We start from the raw sequence: 25,429 nt of genomic DNA, 5'->3' as shown, positions 1-25,429 counted from the left end.
TTGCTCTATTTAAGGTTTTAATGAAGTGCCGATTTGTAATGTCGTTAAACCACGGTTTTCTATAATTTTTGGTTGGGTATCATGAAATCGTACACCTTTAAGAGAGATATCATATTCCAGTTGCCATTGCTCCATTTGTTTTTTCTTAAACCATTGTCGTAGATCAGTGACTGGCATTAATGGTTCTTCTATCGTTTCCCCTGTTGTAGTAGCATCCTTGGCAAGTCTATCCACTATTTCATTTCCGTTAATTCCATAATGAGCCTTAATCCAAACCAAAGAAATTTGTTTACCTGTATTCGTAAGTAACTGGATTGTTTCTAAAATTTTTATAATTACTACTGATGAAGTACTTGATAATTTAGTTTGTACTATTGTGTCTACCGAACTTTTGCTATCTGTTAATATAACAAACTTATTCTGGTGATGGATATTAATATACCTCAAAGCTTGAAGAATTGCGATGAGCTCAGCAGTATAACTAGACATTTGATTTGAAAGTTTAAATTTTTTGGATAGATTTTCATTTGAATGGTACTATTGTGTCTACCGAACTTTTGCTATCTGTTAATATAACAAACTTATTCTGGTGATGGATATTAATATACCTCAAAGCTTGAAGAATTGCGATGAGCTCAGCAGTATAACTAGACATTTGATTTGAAAGTTTAAATTTTTTGGATAGATTTTCATTTGAATGGTAAAAGGCGCATCCAGTTGACTCAGCGAATTTGGATCCATCTGTATAAATACAATCGGACTCCGGCCATCTTTTCAGAATTGTTTGCTCAACAAACGTATTTATGTTAAATTGATTAACATGTGGTTCAATATTAAGATAATAATAAGGAATTTGTAGTTCTAATAGGTTATAATCACAATTATAAAAGGGAAGGATGTCATTTCTGTAAACCTCGCTATTAAATTGGATTAATAGCTGATAACTGCTTATTACTTTGGGATGAATTTTACGTCGCCAGAAGGGACTATCTATTTTTGAATTGAGGTTTTGTATTTTCTCAGATCTTTTCTGTGCTAGGAGTTTTGATATAAAAACATCACACAAAAATTGTCGTCTAAGATGCAAAAGAGGCTCTGCTGCTTCAATTTCTAAAATATGTGTTGGTGTGTTTTGTATACACCCAAGACAAAGTCGTAAACACTTATTTTTTATTTTTTCCAATATCTCCAATTGAGTTAAATTTGCATTTCCATATAAAATACAACCATAGTCAATCACTGAACGTATTAGTGCTCTATAGAAGATTAGTGATATATTTGGATCGGCTCCCCACTTTGTGTGGCTAAAAGCTCTTAGTACATTTATTGCGTTTTCACATTTTTTTGACAAATGATGAATATGTTCTTTCCAAGAGAACTTTTGATTCAAAATTATGCCAAGGTATTTAACAGATGTTTTATATGGGAATGTGAAAGGTCCTATATTAATTTGGTTTGGTGGTTGATAACGTCTTCTCGTAAATGAACACATGACTGATTTATCTTGAGAGATGCTGAATCCATTTCTTTGTGACCATTCGGCAATTCTTTATGTGGCGTTTTCTAATGCATTGATTGAAGCTTCGATAGACTCCTTTTCCGTATAAATGCAAAAGTCGTCTACGTACTGAAGTATTCTAGTTTCTTCGGTAATAGAACTAGTAACATCAGCAGTGTACAGAATAAACAATAATGGACTTAAAATACTTCCTTGAGGCAATCCAATTGATGTTGATTTGGGCGTACCTATCACTCCATTTATATTTAAATACACTTTTCTATCACGGTATAACTTCATTAAGTTCGCAATAACCCCTTCTGGAATTCCTATGGCGTATAATTTATCTGTCAATATGTCTAGATTAACTACATCATATGCTCCCTTAATGTCTAAAAATAGGCAGGATATTGAGTTGTTACGAGTAAATGCTAATTGTACATCAGTAACAAATGATGTTGTAACTTCTTGAGTTGAACGTCCTCATCTGAATGCATATTGGACTGCTGATAATAATTGATTTTTCTCCAGCCAGTGTTCTAACCTGTTTTGATGATAACTAAAATGATGCTCTGATGATAACCTAAAAAGGTTTGAAACGGTTAGGGTGCTTTTGATGCTCTCTGAACAAACTGAAATATAAGACGGCTCTTGTCTCGTTTTACAACGAAATGATTATTTATTTATTTTGAACAGACCAAATTTTATCTTTTGAAATATACCGAAAACGCCGCGACAGAAAAAGCATATAGATTGGAAATTAAATGTAAGATTTTTTCCACTGTGTTGCATGTTTTGAGAAAATTCGCCGTATTAATGTATATTTTCATATGATCAGAAAATAGAGATTTTAAGGAACAAAAGCCGAGCGTATTTTATATATTTTAAGAAACGTATTTATTTTAAAGCAGATATTTTGACTCGAGAATTTTCGATTGAAAAATACGGTGCTTTTTATGTTAAATCAGAATATAAGCGGAAAAAAAATATTTTCAATAAAAAAATTGTAGCATATTTGGGACATAAAAAGATAAGTTTACACCAAATTTCGTGAAATTTTTTTTCTGAAAGATAAAAATAATAAACCAAAAACTCAGTTATTTGAACTGTTCGCATAATTTTTGAGGCTATGTCAAAAAAAGAGGAAATAACAAAGTTGTAGATATTTTAAAAACCTACAACTTTGTCATTTAACGTATCACATAAGACTTGATGTTGTCGGAAATCAAGATAAATCATTTTTTTATACTTAAAAATTTTTCCCTTACGCTTCCCGACCTCAGATTATCATAAATTATTTTTTGTTTATTGTTTTTGTTATATTTTCTTCCCTTTTCGATACGTTTCATGATGATACTATTTTTGTTCACTTTTTACCATTTCCAAAGGCTTCGGCCCTAGTCTAAGGGCGCCCGCAAACACAGCCACTTGTAGTCGCCACCGACTTCAAGTAGCGAGAACCGGCCTCCACCATAGCTTGTCGCTCGAAGGCTACCGGGAACGCAGTTTGTGGCAACCTCCGGTAGCGACCACAAGTGGCTGTGTTTGCGAGTGCCCTAATAGTCCATTGTACATCGTCCTTTATTCCAAAATGATTACAAAAATCCTTAAGATTGGTTTCAATTGCTTCGTTTAAGAGAGTTTACCACTTCCTTAAAAATTTCAGAGTGCAGGTTGGACGATTTCAGATTCACCACGCCCCACGCCTAAACCTGTAACTCTAGCGCGCTTAAGTTTTGTGATTGCAAAACAATAATTTTTAATATTAGTCAAAAGATTATACGTTAAAATAAAATAAATTATTTTTGTCGGACAAAAAAGAGATCGTCGAGTCCGACACCCGCAAAATGTCACTCTAGCGTGGTACAGTTTTGTTATGACAAATCTCTTAATTTTCAATTGAAAGTATTGTCAATTTCTAAAGATTGTCGATTTCTTTTCCGACTAATTTACAGCCTTGTTTCTTTGGTCGGATAACGTAAATATGTTAATTATGGCAGGTTATGTTTTGTGATTACAAAATTTCGGACATGAATACCAAGTGATAGATGGGAGGGTCCTTTATCCACTGTCTGACAAAAATTGGGTATCAGATAGCCAGTCCGACAATTAATTTTAAAACTGTTTATACCCTAATTACCACACTACTAGATACATTGAGCTAATACAGCTATGGACTCTTCACTTGTTGCACTGTTTACTTTTATGTCTACTGACATCTAGAATGTCAGAAAATGTATAAAAACCGAATGTAAACATAAACTAATTAAAAATGAATAACCATTTTCAATTTCGTTGCAAAACGAAAATACAGCCGAACCATATTCCAGTCCAATCAGAGAGTGCTGCAAGCACCTCTACCGGTTTCGAAACTTATTAGTCTCTCATCGGGAGGCACATATGCTGCTCTCCCTGATCCAACCAAAACAAACCCCAGCGTGCAGTCCCGGATTGCAACGAACGAAATGGCATAGATGCCCTAGCGGCAACTGCTAGCAAAAAGACTAAGTTTTCACTCTAATGGCATATAAAACAACATAATGCTATTCCACATCCCACCAGAATGAAAACAATGGGAACCTTCTCTGGTTACACCTCCGAGGCTTCTACAATTTGCATGCCATACGGATGTTGAGACTAAGGAAGATGAGGGAATTCTACAATTTACAATTCACGTCCCATCTGCTCAGCGCGGTAAAGTTCCAACGAGAATGGTTCCCTTCATACTCCACACAGAGTAAATGTAAATCAAAAATGAATAACCATTTTCAATTTCGTTGCAAAAAGAAAATACAGCCGAACCATATTCCAGTCCAATCAGAGAGTGCTGCAAGCACCTCTACCGGTTTCGAAACTTATTAGTCTCTCATCAGGAGGCACATATGCTGCTCTCCCTGATCCAACCAAAACAAACCCCAGCGTGCAGTCCCGGATTGCAACGAACGAAATGGCATAGATGCCCTAGCGGCAACTGCTAGCAAAAAGACTAAGTTTTCACTCTAATGGCATATAAAACAACATAATGCTATTCCACATCCCACCAGAATAAAAACAATGGGAACCTTCTCTGGTTACACCTCCGAGGCTTCTACAATTTGCAAGCCATACGGATGCTGAGACTAAGGAAGATGAGGGAATTCTACAATTTACAATTCACGTCCCATCTGCTCAGCGCGGTAAAGTTCCAACGAGAATGGTTCCCTTCATACTCCACACAGCGTAAATGTAAATCAAAAATGAATAACCATTTTCAATTTCGTTGTGAAACGAAAATACAGCCGAACCATATTCTCGTTGGAACTTTACCGCGCTGAGCAGATGGGACGTGAATTGTAAATTGTAGAATTCCCTCATCTTCCTTAGTCTCAGCATCCGTATGGCTTGCAAATTGTAGAAGCCTCGGAGGTGTAACCAGAGAAGGTTCCCATTGTTTTCATTCTGGTGGGATGTGGAATAGCATTATGTTGTTTTATATGCCATTAGAGTGAAAACTTAGTCTTTTTGCTAGCAGTTGCCGCTAGGGCATCTATGCCATTTCGTTCGTTGCAATCCGGGACTGCACGCTGGGGTTTGTTTTGGTTGGATCAGGGAGAGCAGCATATATGCCTCCTGATGAGAGACTAATAAGTTTCGAAACCGGTAGAGGTGCTTGCAGCACTTTCTGATTGGACTGGAATATGGTTCGGCTGTATTTTCGTTTTGCAACGAAATTGAAAATAGTTATTCATTTTTGATTTACATTTACTCTGTGTGGAGTATGAAGGGAACCATTCTCGTTGGAACTTTACCGCGCTGAGCAGATGGGACGTGAATTGTAAATTGTAGAATTCCCTCATCTTCCTTAGTCTCAGCATCCGTATGGCTTGCAAATTGTAGAAGCCTCGGAGGTGTAACCAGAGAAGGTTCCCATTGTTTTCATTCTGGTGGGATGTGGAATAGCATTATGTTGTTTTATATGCCATTAGAGTGAAAACTTAGTCTTTTTGCTAGCAGTTGCCGCTAGGGCATCTATGCCATTTCGTTCGTTGCAATCCGGGACTGCACGCTGGGGTTTGTTTTGGTTGGATCAGGGAGAGCAGCATATATGCCTCCTGATGAGAGACTAATAAGTTTCGAAACCGGTAGAGGTGCTTGCAGCACTTTCTGATTGGACTGGAATATGGTTCGGCTGTATTTTCGTTTTGCAACGAAATTGAAAATGGTTATTCATTTTTGATTTACATTTACTCTGTGTGGAGTATGAAGGGAACCATTCTCGTTGGAACTTTACCGCGCTGAGCAGATGGGACGTGAATTGTAAATTGTAGAATTCCCTCATCTTCCTTAGTCTCAGCATCCGTATGGCTTGCAAATTGTAGAAGCCTCGGAGGTGTAACCAGAGAAGGTTCCCATTGTTTTCATTCTGGTGGGATGTGGAATAGCATTATGTTGTTTTATATGCCATTAGAGTGAAAACTTAGTCTTTTTGCTAGCAGTTGCCGCTAGGGCATCTATGCCATTTCGTTCGTTGCAATCCGGGACTGCACGCTGGGGTTTGTTTTGGTTGGATCAGGGAGAGCAGCATATGTGCCTCCTGATGAGAGACTAATAAGTTTCGAAACCGGTAGAGGTGCTTGCAGCACTCTCTGATTGGACTGGAATATGGTTCGGCTGTATTTTCGTTTTGCAACGAAATTGAAAATGGTTATTCATTTTTGATTTACATTTACTCTGTGTGGAGTATGAAGGGAACCATTCTCGTTGGAACTTTACCGCGCTGAGCAGATGGGATGTGAATTGTAAATTGTAGAATTCCCTCATCTTCCTTAGTCTCAACATCCGTATGGCATGCAAATTGTAGAAGCCTCGGAGGTGTAACCAGAGAAGGTTCCCATTGTTTTCATTCTGGTGGGATGTGGAATAGCATTATGTTGTTTTATATGCCATTAGAGTGAAAACTTAGTCTTTTTATAAACTAATTACTAGACTAGACGCTTCATATTAAAACAAAGCGTTGTCATGAAGCATCTAGACTAGAGGTAGGTGATTTGTGACGACACCGACAAAGTACAAGTATACCACTGTTTAAAAAGAATTTCGTTTTTATAAGTTTGCGACTTTTTTGTCGGTCAATTACTTTTTTAATAAACATGCATTATTTGAACGTTAAAAAATTAAAATTATGAATTTTGTAATCACAGAACATAACCTGCCATAACTAACATATTTACGTTGTCCGACCAAAGAAACAAGGCTGTAAATTTGTCGGAAAAGAAATTGACAATCTTTAGTAATTAATTGACAATAGGGATGGGAAAAACCTACCGGTTTAAACGTAAAACCGGTTTTTTTACTTCGAAATAACCGGTGTTACTGGTTGTTTTTTGTCCCGGTTATAACCGGTTTTTTCTTTTTAAAGTAAAAACCGGTTATTAGGTTTTTACGGTGATTAGGATTAGGTTAGGTATTATTTTGGATCCTAGGTATTATTTTGGATCCATAATTATTATTCTCAAGTAATTATTCCAAACAAAACCATAATTCAAATTTTATTTTATTTTATAAAATACAGAAGCAAACTGAAAGTGCAATCTCACATCAGCCAGAAGAAATGAATAAGTCTTATTATAATATTTCCTTGAAAAGTTATTTGTAATCATAATATTTACATAAGTGATCTGGTTGAATTAGACGCAAAAAGCATCTATTTTTCACACCTAACTCTTGACATTGAAAGTGGGTGAATGACTTTTTCTGATTACCAAAAATAATGCTCTGACTATGAATATCGAATTACTGATTACGAATACGATTCTCCAAGAAATTGGCTACGTTTTCAAAACGATACACTAATACAGGAAGTATTAAATGAGTTAAAATGTACCTATTCTACAAATACACAAACGTGTTAAAAGTAATACATGTTCTTTCGATAGTACTAATTTTGATCATATTGAAATCGAGTCGAATGGAGTATCGCAAACTAAAGTGTATTGTAAATATGTAACTTTGTAACCTATTGGATTAAAAAAAACCGTAAACCGGTTTTTCCAAAACCCGGTTTTTTTTGGCCGGTTATAACCGCCAGGTTAAACCATAAGCAAAAAAAAACCGGTATAACCGAAAACCGGTGTTTTGTCAAAAACCGGCATCCCTAATTGACAATACTCTCAATTGAAAATTAAGAATTTTGTAATAACAAAACTGTACCGCGCTAGAGTGACCTGTTGCGGGTGTCGGACTCGACGATCGTGCCCTCTTTTTTGTCCGACAAAAATAATTTATTGTATTCTAATTCGTAATCTTTTGATTAAAATTGAAAGTTATAGTTTTGCAATCACAAAACCTAACCGCGCTAGAGCTACAGGTTTATGCGTGGGGCGTGAGGAAACGCGTTCAACCTGCACTCTGAAAATTTTCAGAAAGTGGTAGACTTGCTCAAATGAAGCAGTTAAACCATTTTTAAGACTCTTGTAATCATTTTCAAAAAAAGGACGATGTACTGAGGAATATAATAGTATTCTGAAAGCTCAGGTAAACGACAGAATTAATTTCTTTGATTTATACTTATTGAATATTATGTAAAATTACGTTGACCATAGCTGATTGCATTTTTTGTAAATAAATATATTCGATGAAGGTTAATTATTGGAAAACGTAATTTAAAACAAAAAACATTTGATATGATTATATGAACAATTCAAATATTTTGATATAAATCCCAAACATTGTCCGTTTGATGCAATTTTCTATTTGATTGATTTGATACATACGGGGATTTCAAACAGTTCATTTCTGTTTGAGGATCTGATTTATTAAATTCCATAGTTCGTGTGTGGGTTTTGAAAAATTGGAAAATATTGGCCATTTAATCTTTACAGGCGAACTCGCTCAGCAAAATAGTTTTGAGGGGCTTTAGAGATGAAACAAAATAATTTATGGGATCGATTCGGAATGTCAAAGAGTTAGGTTACAACGCAGAGGGAGTTTTAATAAATTTTAACTATTAGCAAATCGTATACGAATGCTATTACGGGGTGATTAAGTATTGTGTATTTTAAAGTTTTCAATGTATTAAAAAAACAAAAATCAAGTAATTTTTTTAAACAAAAATTTTCTATAAGTAAACAAAAAATTTTGTTAGATAGTATGATACAATTGATCCAAATAATGGCATAACCCAGACATCCAAAGTAAAAGTTATTCTTTAACACCTCCAACACATAATATTCAGAAAAAAGTCACCATTTTGAGCGTCCGGTTTAGGGGGAGGGGAGAGGGGGAATAAATAGATAAATTTGTAGTTTTTTAGGTTTTTCGTCAATATTTATAAAACTATGCGGTTTAGCATGAACAACTTTATATACAAAAATGTTCTACATTAAATTTGAAATAAAAAAGGTCCTATGCATAATCCTTCTAAAATGAACGGTTCCAAAGTTACGGAGGTAGTAAAGTACAATTGGTCCAAAAAGGCCTAACCCAGATATCTAAAGTAAAAGTTTTCCTCCAACACCAAATTTTTCTATATGGTCCTCATTTTGTTCATTAAAATGTTACACCATTTTGAGCGTCCGGTTTGGGAGAGAGATGGAGGAGAAGTCGGCAAATTAGTAGTTTTTTTACGTTTTTCGTCAATATTTCTAAAACTATGCTTTAGGGTAAACAATGTTCCATACAAAAATGTTCTACATAAAATTTAAAACATAAAAGGTCCTATACATAATTGTTATAAAATCAACGGTTCCAGAGTTACGGAGGGTGAAAAGTGGAGGTTTTCGATACTTTTTATATCATTTGGGCAATTGATGATGATTTTGGGTGGTGAGGTTGACGTTTCTTCAAGGGCTTATCACTAACATACCATCGGCCACTGAAATAACAAATTTTATTTACAAAACACAATCATGTTAAAGATAATATCTTTCATTCGTAATATTATAAATTGCCCAAATAATATAAAAAGTATCGAAAACCTCCACTTTTTACCCTCCGTAACTCTGGAACCGCTGATTTTATAACAATTATGTATAGGACCTTTTTGTTTTAAATTTTATGTAGACTATTTTTGTATAGAACATTGTTTACGCTAAAGCATAGTAAAAAAAACTACTAAATTACCGACATCTCCCCCATTTCCCCCCACCCAAACCGGACGCTCAAAATGGTGTAACTTTTTACTGAACAATATGTGGACCATATAGAACAATTTGGTGTTGGAGGAAAACTTTTACTTTAGATATCTGGGTTAGGCCTTTTTGGACCAATTGTACTTTACTACCTCCGTAACTTTGGAACCGTTCATTTTAGAAGGATTATGCATAGGACCTTTTTTATTTCAAATTTAATGTAGAACATTTTTGTATAGAAGGTTATTGATGCTAAATCGCATAGTTTTAAAAATATTGACGACAAACTTAAAAAACTACGAATTTACCGATTTCTCCCCCCTTTCCCCCCCTCAAACTCGTCGCTCAAAATGGTGTGACTTTTTTCTGAACATTGTGTGGACCATATAGAACAATTTGGTGTTGGAGGATAACTTTCACTTTGGATTCTGGGTTTGGGTCTAGTTATACCATACTAAGGCACAGAGAAAATTCTCTATAGGTCGGGAATGCAGAATCCTTGGTAACTATCTGTTGCCTGAGCTTTTTACAAATTTATAAAGACACAGGCCGATAAATAGCGGACAATGGGAGAATCTACAATATACATTCATCATCTGTCCACTTATCTAAATAAAAATTCCAACAGAATTCTGCATCCTTAGTACTCAAATATGAGTAAAATAAAATAAGGAAAGACAGCTTTAGATTTAATTCGATTCTACCCCAGGCTGTGGGTGAAAACACGTGATATAATTCAGGAATTTTTGAAACCTATCAGGTGTTGTAAAGGACGATGCCAGGAATAACTTATACTAAAATGTGACCAAAAATATTGTGCGGTTTTTTATTTATGACGATTTTCATTTGTTAAATTTGCAATTTTTAAAGATTTTTATATACTTTATATATATATTTTTAATACTTTATTGCAAAAAAGCCTGCGAAACGTCCAAAATGGCCGTTTTTTGCAATTGCCTTATTTATTGTAAAAATAACTTTTATGTATTTTTTAACGCTATAAAATGAAGATCTTTCAATATTAAACATAAAAAAATTTGTAGTGCCTGATTGGTGAACTTGTTGCTTAGATATTATAATTTGTTTATCCCAAGAGGTCAAATGTCCAAGGCTATAACTTAAAAAAAATCGTACAGAGTTAATTCAAGATCCACTCTCCTTCTAAAGACTTATATTTTTATATTCTGATGTAAATAAATGCGTATAACATTTTTCAACCTCTTATTTCGGGTTTGAAAATAAGGGGGCAAATTTCGTTATAAACATTTAAAACTGAAGCCGCCCCTGTACATCCTATGAGTTTCTAACTTGCAGGTTATTCTTGCTGAAGACAAAATAAAGATTCAAAACTAAATAAAAATTTTCTAAGACCAACTGAAGCCGAGATAATTGTTTATGTTTTCTTAAATCGTAGTGACTTTATTTATAACAATTAAGAAATTATTTCAGTCATTGACTAAAGAAAGACTTATAGTATCTTAAAATAAAATTTATTTTAACCGAAAAATACATTTAATTATTAAAAATGATTATTAAAGTGTAGTGGTGATTTATTTTTCGTTACGACTGTGATTTATTGTGTCGGTTGCCCTTAGCAACGGCTAGCAACTTATAATACATTAAATCACGATTTTCGCTTTAAATTTTAAAGCACCGTTTGGATTGACATGAAATTTGGCAAACACATAGATAACATGTTAAAGAATAAAAATGATATTGGGCCTCTGCGTGCTTTTGTCCTGGGGGTGAGTTTCACCCCTTATAAGGGGTGAAAAAATAAATGTTCAAAATAAGTTCGGAAATGGATAAAATGTCTAATTCTAAGCACCTTTTGTTCTATAGCATTTTTTCACCAAATTAATACCTTTCGAGTTATTTTCGAGTAAATACCTTCATTTTTCAACAACAAAAAAAACACGTTTTTAGGCGGTTTTTGACAAATAACTCAAAAAGTAAGTATTTTATTGAAAAAAGAGTTATAACAAAAATATAGCAAATTAAAAATTGAAAAAAATGATGTATGCATGAAATCTCTAGACCCAGTAGAAACGAAGTTCTAGCTAATGAAATATAGGTTTATATCCGTCAAATTTCAAAGTTAATTATTTCAACGTGAAATAACCAAAAAATCATGCACTTTTTGGAGAAAAATCATTACAACTTTTTTAAAGTGTTTAAAAAATATGTATATCTGTTTTTAAAAAAAGTTTATAGCATCGAAAGTAAGCAAGTTAGGCTGAAAATAAAGCTGATCTCCGATTTTTTGGTCAAAAATCACCCCCTAATTACCATGTTAAATCAAATTAATCATTACCGCTTCACAAGTTACTTTGCTCATATATTATTTATATGATCTGTAAGTATCATCGGTTCAAAGGGCTTATTAAAAAAATTGGTTTTAAAGTAAATCTGTTTTAATTTTTAATTTTGAAAAAAATGTTTTTTTAAATAACTTAAAATTTTTTAATGTGACCAAAAATAACAAAGAGTAAAAAAATGTAGTTTTTACTGTTATGAATATTTTGTATTTTTTGCTTTTTTTGGAAGGCAAAAATTTGTTAAGATATGGCTGTTCTAAATTTGCATACATTCGTGATTATTGACTAGTTCAAGTCCATTTAACTACAGCCCCTTCAAAAATAAGCACCTTGAATCGATGAAACTTACAGACATAAACGACACACACACACGAGTAAAACAACATTGAAGTAAAATGGATTAATTACATTTTTGATGCTACTTAGGGGGCGACTTTCCCGAGTTTTTTTACCAAAAAAAAGAGATCAACTTTATTGCCAGCGTAACTTGCTTACTTTTGATGCTATAAACTTTTTTAAAAACAGATATACATATTTTTTAAATACTTTAAAAAAGTTGTAATGATTTTTCTCCAAAAAGTGCATGATTTTTTCGTTATTTCACGTTGAAATAATTGAGTATGAAATTTGACGGTTATGAACCTATTTTTCATTAGCTATAACTTTGTTTCTACTTGGTCTAGAGATTTCATGCATACATCATTTTTTTCAATTTTTAATTTGCTATATTTTTGTTAAAACTCTTTTTTTCAATAAAATACTTACTTTTTGAGTTATTTGTCAAAAACCGCCTAAAAACGTGTCTTTTTGTTGTTGAAAAATGAAGGTATTTACTCGAAAATAACTCGAAAGGTATTAACTTGATGAAAAAATGCTATAGAACAAAAGGTGCTTAGAATTAGACGTTTTATCCTCTTCCTTTTATCCTATATAAGGGGTGAAACTCACCCCCAGGAAAAAACCACACAGAGGCCCAATATCATTTTTTTATTCTTTAACATGTTATCTATATGTGTGCCAAATTTCATGTCAATCCAGGCAGTGCTTTAAAATTTAAAGCAAAAACCGTGATTCAATGTATTATAAGTTGCTAGCCGTTGCTAAGGGCAACCGACACAATAAATCACAGTCGTAAAGAAAAATAAATCTCCACTACGCTTTAAAAATAATTTTTAATAATTAAATCTAATTTTCGGTTAAAATAATTTTTATTTTAAGATAATATAGGTCTTTCTTTAGTCAATGACGGTGAAATAATTTCTTAATTGTTATAAATAAAGCCACTACGATTTAAGAAAACACAAACAATTATCTCGGCTTCAGTTGGTCGTAGAAAATTTTTATTTGGTTTTGAATCTTTATTTTGTCTTCAGCAACAATAACGTGCAAGTTAGAAACTCATAAGATGTACAGGGGCTGCTTCAGTTCTAAATGTTTATGACGAAATTTGCCCCCTTATTTTCAAACCCGAAATAAGAGGTTGAAAAATGTTATACGCATTTATTTACATCAGAATATAAAAATATAAGTCTTTAGAAGGAGAGCGGATCTTGGATTAACTCTGTACGATTTTTTTTTTCAAAAAGTTATAGCCTTGGACATTTGATCTTTTGGTATAAACAAATTATAATATCTAAGCAACAAGTTCACCAATCGGGCACTACAAATTTTTTTTATGTTTAGTATTGAAAGATCTTCATTCTAAAGCGTTAAAAAATACATAAATAAAAGTTATTTTTACAATAAATAAGGCAATTGCAAAAAACGGCCATTTTGGACTTTTCGCAGGCTTTTTTGCAATAACGTATTAAGGAAATAAAACTTGCCATGGCTCAAATTGTATATTTTTTAAATTACTACAATTTTCTATTTAAAAGTTTTTCTCTAAAATAAATATCCGAAGCTGCAAAATTAAAAATCTTTAAAAATTGCAAATTTAACAAATGAAAATCGTCATAAATAAAAAACCGCACAAAATTTTTGGTTACATTTTAGTATAAGTTATTCCTGGCATCGTCCTTTACAACACCTGATAGGTTTCAAAAATTCCTGAATTATATCCTGAAATCGACCTATTTTTCACCCACAGCTTGGACTATTCGGGGCCACCACAATCGGCTGACCTAGGTTTCTACTTTTCAGAGTCTTCAGAGCTGCCTTTGGTGTATCCCGAAGCGAACTAGTATGTGATAAATGCATATTGTAGATTCTCCCATTGTCCGCCATTTATCGGCATGTGTCTTTATAAATTTGTAGAAAGCTCAGGCAGTAGATAGTCACCAAGGATTCTGCATTCCGACCTATCGAGAAAGGATTTTCTCTGTCTCTAGATAGATGTCGCTAACACGTCCGTAAACATTTCAATATCTTATTATTTTTTCTAGTGGTAGAGCCAGAATTAGTTCGTTTCGGGATACACCACAGGTGGCTCTGAAGACACTGAAAAGTAGAAATCTAGGTCAGCCGATTGTGGAGGGTCCGGACAAATAATCCCCGGACAAATAATCCCGGACAAAAAATCCCCACAAATTATCCCTGGACAAAAAATCCCCGAACAAAAAATCCCCGCATAAATAATCCCCGGACAAAAAATCCTCACAAAAAATCCCGGACAAATAATCCGCACAAATTTTTTTGGACAAAAGATCCCCAAAAAAAATCCCGGACAAAAAATCCCTAAGAAATATTTGCTGCCGAATAGTTCTCTAAAAATGTTACCGAGATTTTAACAAATTTCGAATTCCAATTCCATGCTGAAAACTTCCACCACAGGTGGCTCTGAAGACACTGAAAAGTAGAAATCTTGGTCAGCCGATTGTGGAGGGTCCGGACAAATAATCCCCGGACAAATAATCCCGGACAAAAAATCCCAACAAATTATCCCTGGACAAAAAATCCCCGGACAAAAAATCCTCGCACAAATAATCCTTGGACAAAAAATCCCCACAAAAAATCCCGGACAAATAATCCCCACAAATTTTTTTGGACAAAATATCCCCAAAAAAAATCCCGGACAAAAAATCCCTAAGAAATATTTGCCGCCGAATAGTTCTCTAAAAATGTTACCGAGATTTTAACAAATTTCGAATTCCAATTCCATGCTGAAAACTTCCACCACATGTGGCTCTGAAGACACTGAAAAGTAGAAATCTAGGTCAGCCGATTGTGGAGGGTCCGTACAAATAATCCCCGGACAAATAATCCCGGACAAAGAATCCCCACAAATTATCCCTGGACAAAAAATCACCGGACAAAAAATCCCCGCACAAATAATCCCCGGACAAAAAATCCCCACAAAAAGTCCCGGACAAATAATCCCCACAAATTTTTTTGGAAAAAAGATCCCCAAAAAAAAGTCCTGGACAAAAAATCCCTAAGAAATACTTGCTGCCGAATAGTTCTCTAAAAATGTTACCGAGATTTTAACAAATTTCGAATTCCAATTCCATGCTGAAAACTTCCACCACAAGTGGCTCTGAAGACACTGAAAAGTAGAAATCTAGGTCAGCCGATTGTGGAGGGTCCGGACAAATAATCCCCGGACAAATAATCCCGGACAAAAAATCCCCACAAATTATCCCTGGACAAAAAATCCCCGGACAAAAAATCCCCGCACAAATAATCCCCGGACAAAAAATCCCCACAAAAAATCCCGGACAAATAATCCCGACAAATTTTTTTGGACAAAATATCCCCAAAAAAATCCCGGACAAAAAATCCCTAAGAAATATTTGCTGCCGAATAGTTCTCTAAAAATGTTACCGAGATTTTACCAAATTTCGAATTCCAATTCCATGCTGAAAACTTCCACCACAGGTGGCTCTGAAGACACTGAAAAGTAGAAATCTAGGTCAGCCGATTGTGGAGGGTCCGGACAAATAATCCCCGGACAAATAATCCCGGACAAAAAATCCCCACAAATTATCCCTGGACAAAAAATCCCCGAACAAAAAATCCCCGCACAAATAATCCCCGGACAAAAAATCCCCACAAAAAATCGCGGACAAATAATCCCCACAAATTTCTATGGACAAAAGATCCCCAAAAAAAATCTCGGACAAAAAATCCCTAAGAAATATTTGCTACCGAATAGTTCTCTAAAAATGTTAAATTTCGAATTCCAATTCCATGCTGAAAACTTCAAATTTTACATCACAAAGGAGTGTGAGCTTTTTCAAAAATCGTGGAAGATATGAGGAATGAGCTAAGGCGTTTTCATGACAGGCGCTTAACGCGCGTTTTTATATAACGCGCGATTACAACTACATACATACATTTTACTGAAAACCCTTCACATGCTAACGCGCGTTTTAGGTCATTAAGACGCGCGTTGGCATGTGAACGGTCTCAAGTAAAATGTATGTATGTATGTAGTTGTAATCGCGCGTTATCAAAATGCGCGTCAAGCGTGTGTCATAAAATCGGAGCCTTAACCCATTCCCCATATTTTCCACGATTTTTGAAAAACTTACATTTTTTTGTCATGTATAATTTTTAAAGTTTTCAGCATGGAATTGGAATTCGAAATTTGTTAAAATTTCAGGAAAACTTTTAGAGAACTATTCGACAGCAAATCTTTCTTGGAGATTTTTGGTCCGGGAATTTTTGTGGAGATATTTTGTTCAAAAAACTTGTGAGGATTATTTGTCCGGGATTTTTTGTGGGGATTTTTTGTTCGGGGATTTTTTGTCCGGAGATTTTTTGTCCAGGGATAATTTGTAGGGATTTTTGTCCGGGATTATTTGTGCGGGTATTATTTGTCCTAGCTTCGCACGAATCGAATTATTTTCGAGTTTTGGAGTGTAATTTCCAGAGGCAACTCCGAATTGCATGAAAATTTGGATTTAGGTTTTACTTACCCTCCACTTCAAAGTTGAATTTGCGCCGTTGATTGCTTTTACTTGGGGGGTGACATTTACCCCTTCTCGGGGGGTGAAAAACGCGTGTTTAAATTAAGGCCGGAAATGGATAAATTGACTTCTTTTAAGCATCTTTTGTTCTATAAAGTTTTTTACGTAAGTCAATACTTTTCAAGTTATTCGCGATTTAAAATGTTCATTTTTCGACAAAAAAACTACGTTTTCAGGTTTTTCCCAAATAACTCAAAAAGTAGATATTTTATCGAAATAAATATTTTTAGCAAAAGTGTAACCTATAAAAGAACAAAAAAAATGGTGTACCAGTAAAGTCTACAAATTGAGTAGAAGCAAAGTTGTAGCTTATGAAAAATACGTTCTTATTCGTCTAATTCCAAATCGAATAATTCAACGCGAAATCACCGAAGAAAGAAGCGGTTTTCGGGAAAACCCTATTAACATTTTTAAAGTATCAAAAAAAAGCTTATTATTTGTTTTTTACAAAAGTTTACAGCATCAAAAATAAGCGAGTTACACTGAAAAAAATTTGGCCACTTTTTTTGGTAAAAAAAATCGTGAAAACCTCCCTCTATTTAGCACCCTAAATGAAATTAATCGTTTGGCTTTACCATCTATTTTAACTGTATGTGTATTGTTTATATGATATGTAAGTTTGATTGGTTTGAGGTGCTTATTTTTGAAAACATTTGGTTTTATATTAAAAAAAAAATTTCTAAAAATTTTTGAAAAATTTCATTTTTTCAAAATAACTTAAAAAGTATTAGTGATAAGAAAAATCTTAAACAATAAAAAATGTAGGTTTTGCTATTATAAATATGCTAGTTTCATTTTGTTTCTCTGTAAGACAAAAGTTGGTTAATATATGGCTGTTCAAAATTTGCATACACTCGTGATTAGTGACCCATTCAAGCTTTCTCAATTATAACCCTTTCAAAAATAAACACTTTAAACCGGTGAGACTGAAAGATCATATAAAAAATAGATAGGTAAGTAAATTGTTTGTAAAGCGGTAGCGATTAATTTCATTTGGGGAGCTAAACACGGCGAGATTTTCATGATTTTTTACAAAAAAAGAGGGCCAACATTATTTTGAGCGTAACTCGCTTATTTTTAATGCTAAAACTTTTGTTAACAATTCAAACAAAGCTTTTTATAAACACGTTAAAAAATTTTAAATGGGTTTTTCCCGAAAAGTGCTTAATTTTTCGGTAATTTCACCTTAAAACATTCGATTTGGAATTAGACGAATAAGAACGTATTTTTCATGAGCTACAACTTTGTTTTTATTTAATTGATAGACTTTACTGATACACCATTTTTTTTTTGTTTTTTATAAGCTACACTTTTGCTAAGGATATTTTTTTCGATAAAATATTTACTTTTTGAGTAATTTGCGAAAAACCGTCTGAAAACGTAGGTTTTTTTGTCGAAAAATCAACATTTTCAATGGCAAATAACTCGAAAAGTATTGACTTACGTAAAAAACTCTATAGAACAAAAGTTGCTTAAAATCAGTCAATTTATTCATTTACGGTAAGAAGAAACTAAATCCAAATTTTCATGCAATTCGGAGTTGCCCCTGAAAATTACATGGTATCGCCGAATTTCCCGTTCATTTACTGGGCTATTAATAAAATTTTTGTTATAAATTAAAAATAGGTACGCAAAATAACTAATACTTTTTTACTCTTTTTTCAGTTTCCACATCCTATAATGAGTCCTGGAGCAAGACGACATGGTGGTTTGATTATCCATATAATTGTAGCTGTATATATGTTCCTGGGATTGGCAATTGTCTGCGATGAGTATTTTGTTGCATCTTTAGATCGAATATGTGAAGGTAAGAGCCTAAAGTGTATCTAGTTTCTTTGCAATTATCACCCATCAAATAATGGTAGGCTAGCAGATACTATTAGGTAGAAAAAGCGTTCGACCGGTAAAGTTATTGAAACGAAAGGCAGCGTGAACCGAGAAATTAATGGTATGGCATATAATTTCATTTGGAACAAATTTACCATTATAATTCTTGAAAGAAACATGAATTTAGAGTTCATAATGTTTAAGAATAAATTGGTATATTATTTAATTATATAAAATATCCTATTTTTAGCAACTATAAAACCCAAGTTTAAACAAATATAGCAAGTTACAATTTTTACTATCAGTGACATTTATATCAGTGACTATTATGGTTTTTGTTGATCGCTCTTCGCAACAGTTCAGCAGAGGTCATTCCAAATTATTCTCGAAGGTTTTTGAGCCACGAGATATAATGACTTCCCCGGTCCCTTTTTGCCAAATATTTTGCCCTGTATGACGAGTTTAACCTCCGTTTCACATACTAAGAATTTGATGACATTCCAATGGTGGCTATAGCAATCCCATGAATATCTTTCACATTACACGGCGGTTGGAACGTTCGGTGTAATGTAAAAGTTACCATGGGATTGCTTGAACCACCATTTTAATGTCATCGTGCGTTCTAGCGATCGCACGTTCAAATTCCTAGTGTGTGAAACAGTGGCGGCTCGTGGCCTTAGAGACAGGGTCGGCAAGGTCTTTTTGTCTCCTCATATAGGCATACCATCTAATTAAAAGGCTTAAATCATCATAGGAGATTTTTTTGTTTGGTTTACTTGACATTCTCTTTTTTATGGTGTTTCGACAATATGTTTTGATTCTTTTGAGACAAGAGAAATCCCGTTCATTTAAAGCAGAAGTTGGTGGTAATAAGAGAATTGATGATCAGTTTGTTGTAATGAATTGCAGTACTTACTATATAAAATTATACATATTTTGTATCTTATCTAACTTTCTGAAAATACATATTTGGATCAGCGTAATTTTTAAGTAAATTGTAATAATAAATATCTTGAAAGCTCTTTGGCGAAGGTAACTTTTAAATTTTGAATCGTCAAAGAGGTCAAAAATTTGCAAATCTTCTAAATTCGAAAAACGAGTATCTATTTGCATAATACATAGTAGGTATCCAAAGTTTCAAAATATACTCGTTTTTCGAGATATGTATCATGCCTGTGTCTTTTTTGGGGTGGTTCGGAAATATCAAGCGAACCCAAAACGTCACTGCTTATATATTGAAAACTACTATCATTACGAAAATCTTTGAGATTTTGCACCAGTTTTCTTATTCTATCTTTGAAATAAATAATGTTTCAAAATCAGTTTGATATTTAAAAGAGTATTAAACGAGTAATCATTTAAGAAAGTTTTCAAACCGATTGCTTCACGGATCAAGATATCACATCACAACTTTCAAAATCGTCGCCTTCGATAATAAATTAAAAAAACTTCCAAAGGCTGTCCACGAAAATCTGCTACAGTGGAAACTAACCGAAGATTAAAATTTCATCGCGTCTGACAAACTGTTTGCAGTTTTTTTTTTTTCGAAACAAATTGTTCTAAAACAGTAGTCCGTTTGGGCGAGCTAAACTGGCACGGAAAGACGATATTCTTAATTTTTTTACACGTATCCTGCAAAACTAAATTAATTCTATTCCCATGACAGTGAGCAAATAAAGCTTGTGGTGCAATAGTTTTAACTTTTGCTTGGAGACCGTTCAATTCACCAAACATCACGGCAGCGCCGTCATAAGTTTGCCCCAGTTTGCCCTACCAATTTATTTTTGATATCAAAAAATTTTAATCTGTTCTTTAAAATACCAAAAACATATTCTGCCTTATAGCTTTTACTCACGTCTGTAAAGCCTTAAAACTTTTCATAAATATTACTACGTAACGCGTATCAGACAACAATTGATAATTATTGTAAATGACATGATAATCAGAAGTTTCATCTACTTCTAGCGAAAAGAAAATCGTTTTCTGAATCTCAGATCCAATAACGTTATTCAAAATGTAACTATGTAATTAATTATATTAGTTCATTCTGTACTGATTTAGACATGCCGCTAAATATCTTAGAATCAGAAAGTACATTAGAAAATCCAAATCGTATTTTTAAACAATTTTATTAGTTATCTATAATTATATGATATAACGATTATACGATATTATATATCTATAAATAAATGATAATTCCTGACAGCTTAAAAAAATACAATATCAATTAAACGACGTAAAACGGCGTGATTATTTTTTCAATTTCTGCCGATGCTTCCAAATGAAACCGGCAGATTTAAATATGCTGTACCTGCCGCTTAATGCCTACGGAGAAATAGGGGAAGGGGGGTATGATGGGGTAGCTAAGGAAAATAACAAAAATACAACATAATTACTACGTTTATTACTATTACTAATTGATGGCACGTTACGTCATTAATCTAACTATGATTTGGTACAATGTTTGGAAAATCAACCTATCACATTTTTCAACAATTAGCCATTAATAAGAACATTATGAAATACCATCTTGCCCCATACTATGGGGTATGATGGGGTAATGGAATTGGGGCATAATGGTGATGCTAATTAATTCTCACAAAACAAACAAAAATGTGTATTTGCTCCAGATCTTCATTGTCCATCCTAGCACAAGCATTGTGAGCTCAACATCCACAGATCTGGCAGCCTACCCAGAGTTCTGACGATGTCACTTTATCTATGGCTGTTTTCATAGCATCTTTCGACCACTCTCCTCTTTTTGTTTTTTTTTGTAAGTACGTATCATGGTATTATCTAAAATAATAATCCAATGGTATTTATTAAGAAATTTAAATTAACCCAGACTTACCACCAATGTCCCATCATACCCCGCACCCAATACCCCATCTTGCCTCAAAAGGTAACTTTGAACAAAAAAAATTCAGTAATTAAATGTTTAACGTATTCACATAAACAATATGCCATTATCAAAATAAGAATACTAGTAAACAACGATAAAAAAGACATTAATGAGGTGATCATAATTACCTTAAAATAACGATGGTTGTCCTTGCACAAAATTAGATCAACGGGTCGCTAAAACAGTTTTCCGTTTGTAAACAAAAAACGCGTACACTCTCATTCACAGTTTCTCTTGCAGGGACCGTTAGTCGAATGACTCTTCCTATTGAGTTACTGCATGATATTCACCAACCTGTAGTTTCTTGTCTGTGTGTGGTACCCCGTCTTACCTCGAGACCCCGTCATGCCCCCCATTCCCCTATATGTTTGGTTGCTCATCGACTTGTATTTTTCGTTGAGTTTTACGTGTAAATCTTCAAGCTACGGAGGAGCTGGGGCCGGCTAGCTGAACAGTCAGATGAATGGCTCGGATCATTCAGTGTTTGAAAAGTCTCTTTATGCGCAGGGATCACTTAACGCTCGGATTGGTCGAATCCTTTTAAAAACCATGAATAAAATTTAGTCTGTATTATCTGACAGTTTTTTTTTATTTCACAGATACAAAAAATGACATAAACTCTAATTAAATTGAATATTAAAAAAATCTATAATATCTATAAATGTGTGGGTGCACTGCCGACCCTGCCGACCCTGACCGGCCGTCACTGGTGTGAAAGAAGCGTTAATTCGATATGTTCCTTCGTTGCACATCACATCGTCGAAGCTTACTTAAGGTCGCGTCATATTATAATGCACGTCGCGTTTTCGGCACGTAGCGTTTTGCAGACCGTCAATCGGACTGCCCATTCACATTATCATACATAGAACGTTTACGTTGGTTTCAGTTTGGTGTGGTGCAGATGTGTTTATTGTCACAACAAATGTTTACATGACAAATTGCCTCGAAAACTACTTTTTAAATTAGACCGGGCAGTATCGTCGCCCCGGCTAGCGAAATTATTCCGATTCGATATTTTTAAACAAACTTACTCAAAAAGAAGTCCTTATTATAACATATCCACAGGGTGCCGGGCGGTACCGTGGTCGAAAAATTGTTTAAACATTTTTTTTAAACAAATTCACAAAAATATTTTTTTTATTTCGAGCAATATTTTTTTAGATAAACTGGGTCATTCTGGGCAAAAAAGGTCTCTTGTCATTTTTCTCTAAAATTGATTGTTGTCGAGTTACATGCGATTAAAAATTTGAAAAATGCGAAAAGGCCATTTTCAAGGCTTAATAACTCGATTAAAAATATTATTATGAATTTCAATAAGTGACCAAATCAAGTTTCAAACCCCTTCTTCAAGGTCCCAAAAAGATTTTTGTCATTATTTTACTACAAAGCTGTTATTTTTAGTTATTAACAATTAGCGCTATAGTCCAACTGTATCGTGGCCCCCGTTAGCGAAACTATTTCGATTAGATGTTTTTGCACAAACTTACTCAAAAAGAGTCCTTATAACAAACACATCCACAGGGTGCCGGGCGGTGCCGTTGTTAAAAAAAATGGCTTTAACAATTCTTATTAAACAAATTCACAAAAATAATTTTTTCATTACGGACGATTTTTTTTTTTTAGATAATTTGGGTTATTCTTAGCAAAAAACATATCTTGCAAAAATGCGGAAATGGCCATATAACTCGACAACAATCAATTTTAGAGAAAAATCACAAGAGACCTTTTTTGCCCAGAATAACTCAAATTATTATTAATTTGGGTTTAATTAAATTATTAATAAAAAATTATTTTTGTGAATTTGTTTAACAAAAATTGTTTAAACAATTTTTAGTCCATGGAACCGCCCGGAACCCTGTTGATGTGTTATAAGGACCTCTTTTGAGTAAGTTTGTGCAAAAAAATCTAATTTCGCTAACGGGGGCGACGATACAGTTGGACTATAGCGGTAATTGTTAATAGTTAAAAATAACAGCTTTGTAATAAAATATGACAAAAATCTCTTCAGGACCTTGAAGAAGTTGTTTGAAACTTGATTTGGTCACTTATTGAAATTCATAATAATAATTTTTAATCGAGTTATTAAGCCTTAATTTTTCGCAATTTTAGAGAAAAATGACAAGAAACCTTTTTTGCTCAGAATTACCCAAATTATCTAAAAAAATATTGCTCGAATGAAAAAATATTTTTGTGAATTTGTTTAAAAAAGATTGTTTAAACAATTTTTCGACCACGGCACCGCCTGGCACCCTGTGGATATGTTATAAGAACCTCTCTTTGAGTAAATTTGTGCAAAAAATCGAATCGGAATAATTTCGCTAGCGAGGGCGACGATACTGACCGGTCTAAATACTCGGTATCAAATTCAAAGAAATACCTACATAAACAACAAGGGGAAAACGACCCGTATCTGTCAACATCCGAAAAATATTGTTTTCGAATGAACCGAACGCAGACGTAACGTGTCTTATACGCTACGTTACGTGTCTTATACGCACAATATGAATGGTTCAAGTTAAAAACCATTAAATTATATTTTTCGCAAACGAAACGCTACGTGACGAAAACGCGACGTGCATTATAATATGAGGCGACCTTTTAATCTTACGTTGTTTCCCTAAGTTAAACACTTCTATTTGTTTGCTCATGCGCTGTAGGACTTCGACGTTGGTGACATGATCCACATAAGCTATCTTCAATAATACTCTCCTGCAAATCCACACCTCGAACGCTTCGATCTTCGTTTTAGTGGTTCAGTATCCAGACTTCAACTCTTATATACCGGAAGAACGTAGCACCTCATTATCTGCATCTTGGTTTCCAAACTCAGGTCACAGCTCGGTAAAAATCTCATCTTAGTAAATGATGACACTTTAAGTTCGATTCTGGATCTAATCTCTTCAGTGTGGTTCGTCCGTGGATATTCTGCTACGTCCGTGGAAAATAACAATTCACGGACATGACGTTCACGGACGTGACGAAAAACACTTTACTAATAGTCTAAGAGCTAGCGAACCCTCCGACTAACGGTCGTCCTGTAAGGCTAGAAATTTGTCTATTGATAATTCATAGCACACCAAGGCTAAAAACCATGACCTGGCAGGCATCAGCGGTACACGTGTATCTACCAGGTGAATCGAAAAGTGCAAATTTAGGGGGTAAAATAAACTTTCTCCTGTAAAGTTTAAATTTAAGTATGTGTTTGAGTAAGTCATTTAGAAGAAATGTGTACAATGACAGGCGATTCTGAAGAGCATAAGACCTTGCCAGGCGAGGGGAAAGATTATGGGTTTTTCCTAAAATTATTTTTTTTGCATCGGACAAAGTTTTTTTAGGTTTTTTAAAACATTCCAAACAGAAAAGGTCTTTGGTGACTTTTCTCTTTAAGTTAATAGTTTTTGTTATATAAGCGATTAAAAATTTTGAAAATTGCGAAATCGGCCATTTTTAACCCTAAATCGGACATTTAACTAAAAATTTCAATGTTGCCAAGGTAGGTAGATATTCTTTAAACATTGATTGATGAAACCCCGAAGAATTTTTTGCAATACAATATCGAAAGCCCCTTTTTTTTAATTGCTAATCAAGCGGGCGCGACACTGTAGTGTAAGTGTGGACGTTTGAGTTTGCATAAATTCATTATCTCGAGAAAGGGCAAATTTAAAGAGAAATCATCAGACAGGTCGATTTTTATTCTTAAATTAGGACTTTTTGGCATATATATAATACTAGTGACGTCATCTGTCTGGGCGTGATGACGTAATCGATGATTTTTTTAAATGAGAGTAGGGGTTGTGTGATAGCTAATTTGAAAGGTTATTTAGTTTTCTATTCAGTAATATAGACATTAGCATAATTATTTATAC

At 34.0% G+C, this 25,429-nt stretch overlaps 1 protein-coding gene across 1 annotated transcript in view; it reads left to right on the top strand.

The window, feature by feature from the left end:
* Window positions 1–25,429, top strand: part of LOC114326928 (probable sodium/potassium/calcium exchanger CG1090) — a 273,633-nt gene that overhangs the window by 209,716 nt on the left and 38,488 nt on the right. The window contains exon 5 of the mRNA XM_028275391.2: window positions 18,500–18,641. Coding sequence (XP_028131192.1) covers window positions 18,500–18,641 — 142 coding nt within the window. The remainder of the gene's footprint in view (window positions 1–18,499; window positions 18,642–25,429) is intronic.

The sequence above is a fragment of the Diabrotica virgifera genome, chromosome 5, assembly GCF_917563875.1.
Source record: "Diabrotica virgifera virgifera chromosome 5, PGI_DIABVI_V3a".
Taxonomy (NCBI): Eukaryota; Metazoa; Arthropoda; class Insecta; order Coleoptera; family Chrysomelidae; genus Diabrotica; species Diabrotica virgifera.
This window is presented reverse-complemented; position numbering and strand designations above follow the sequence as displayed.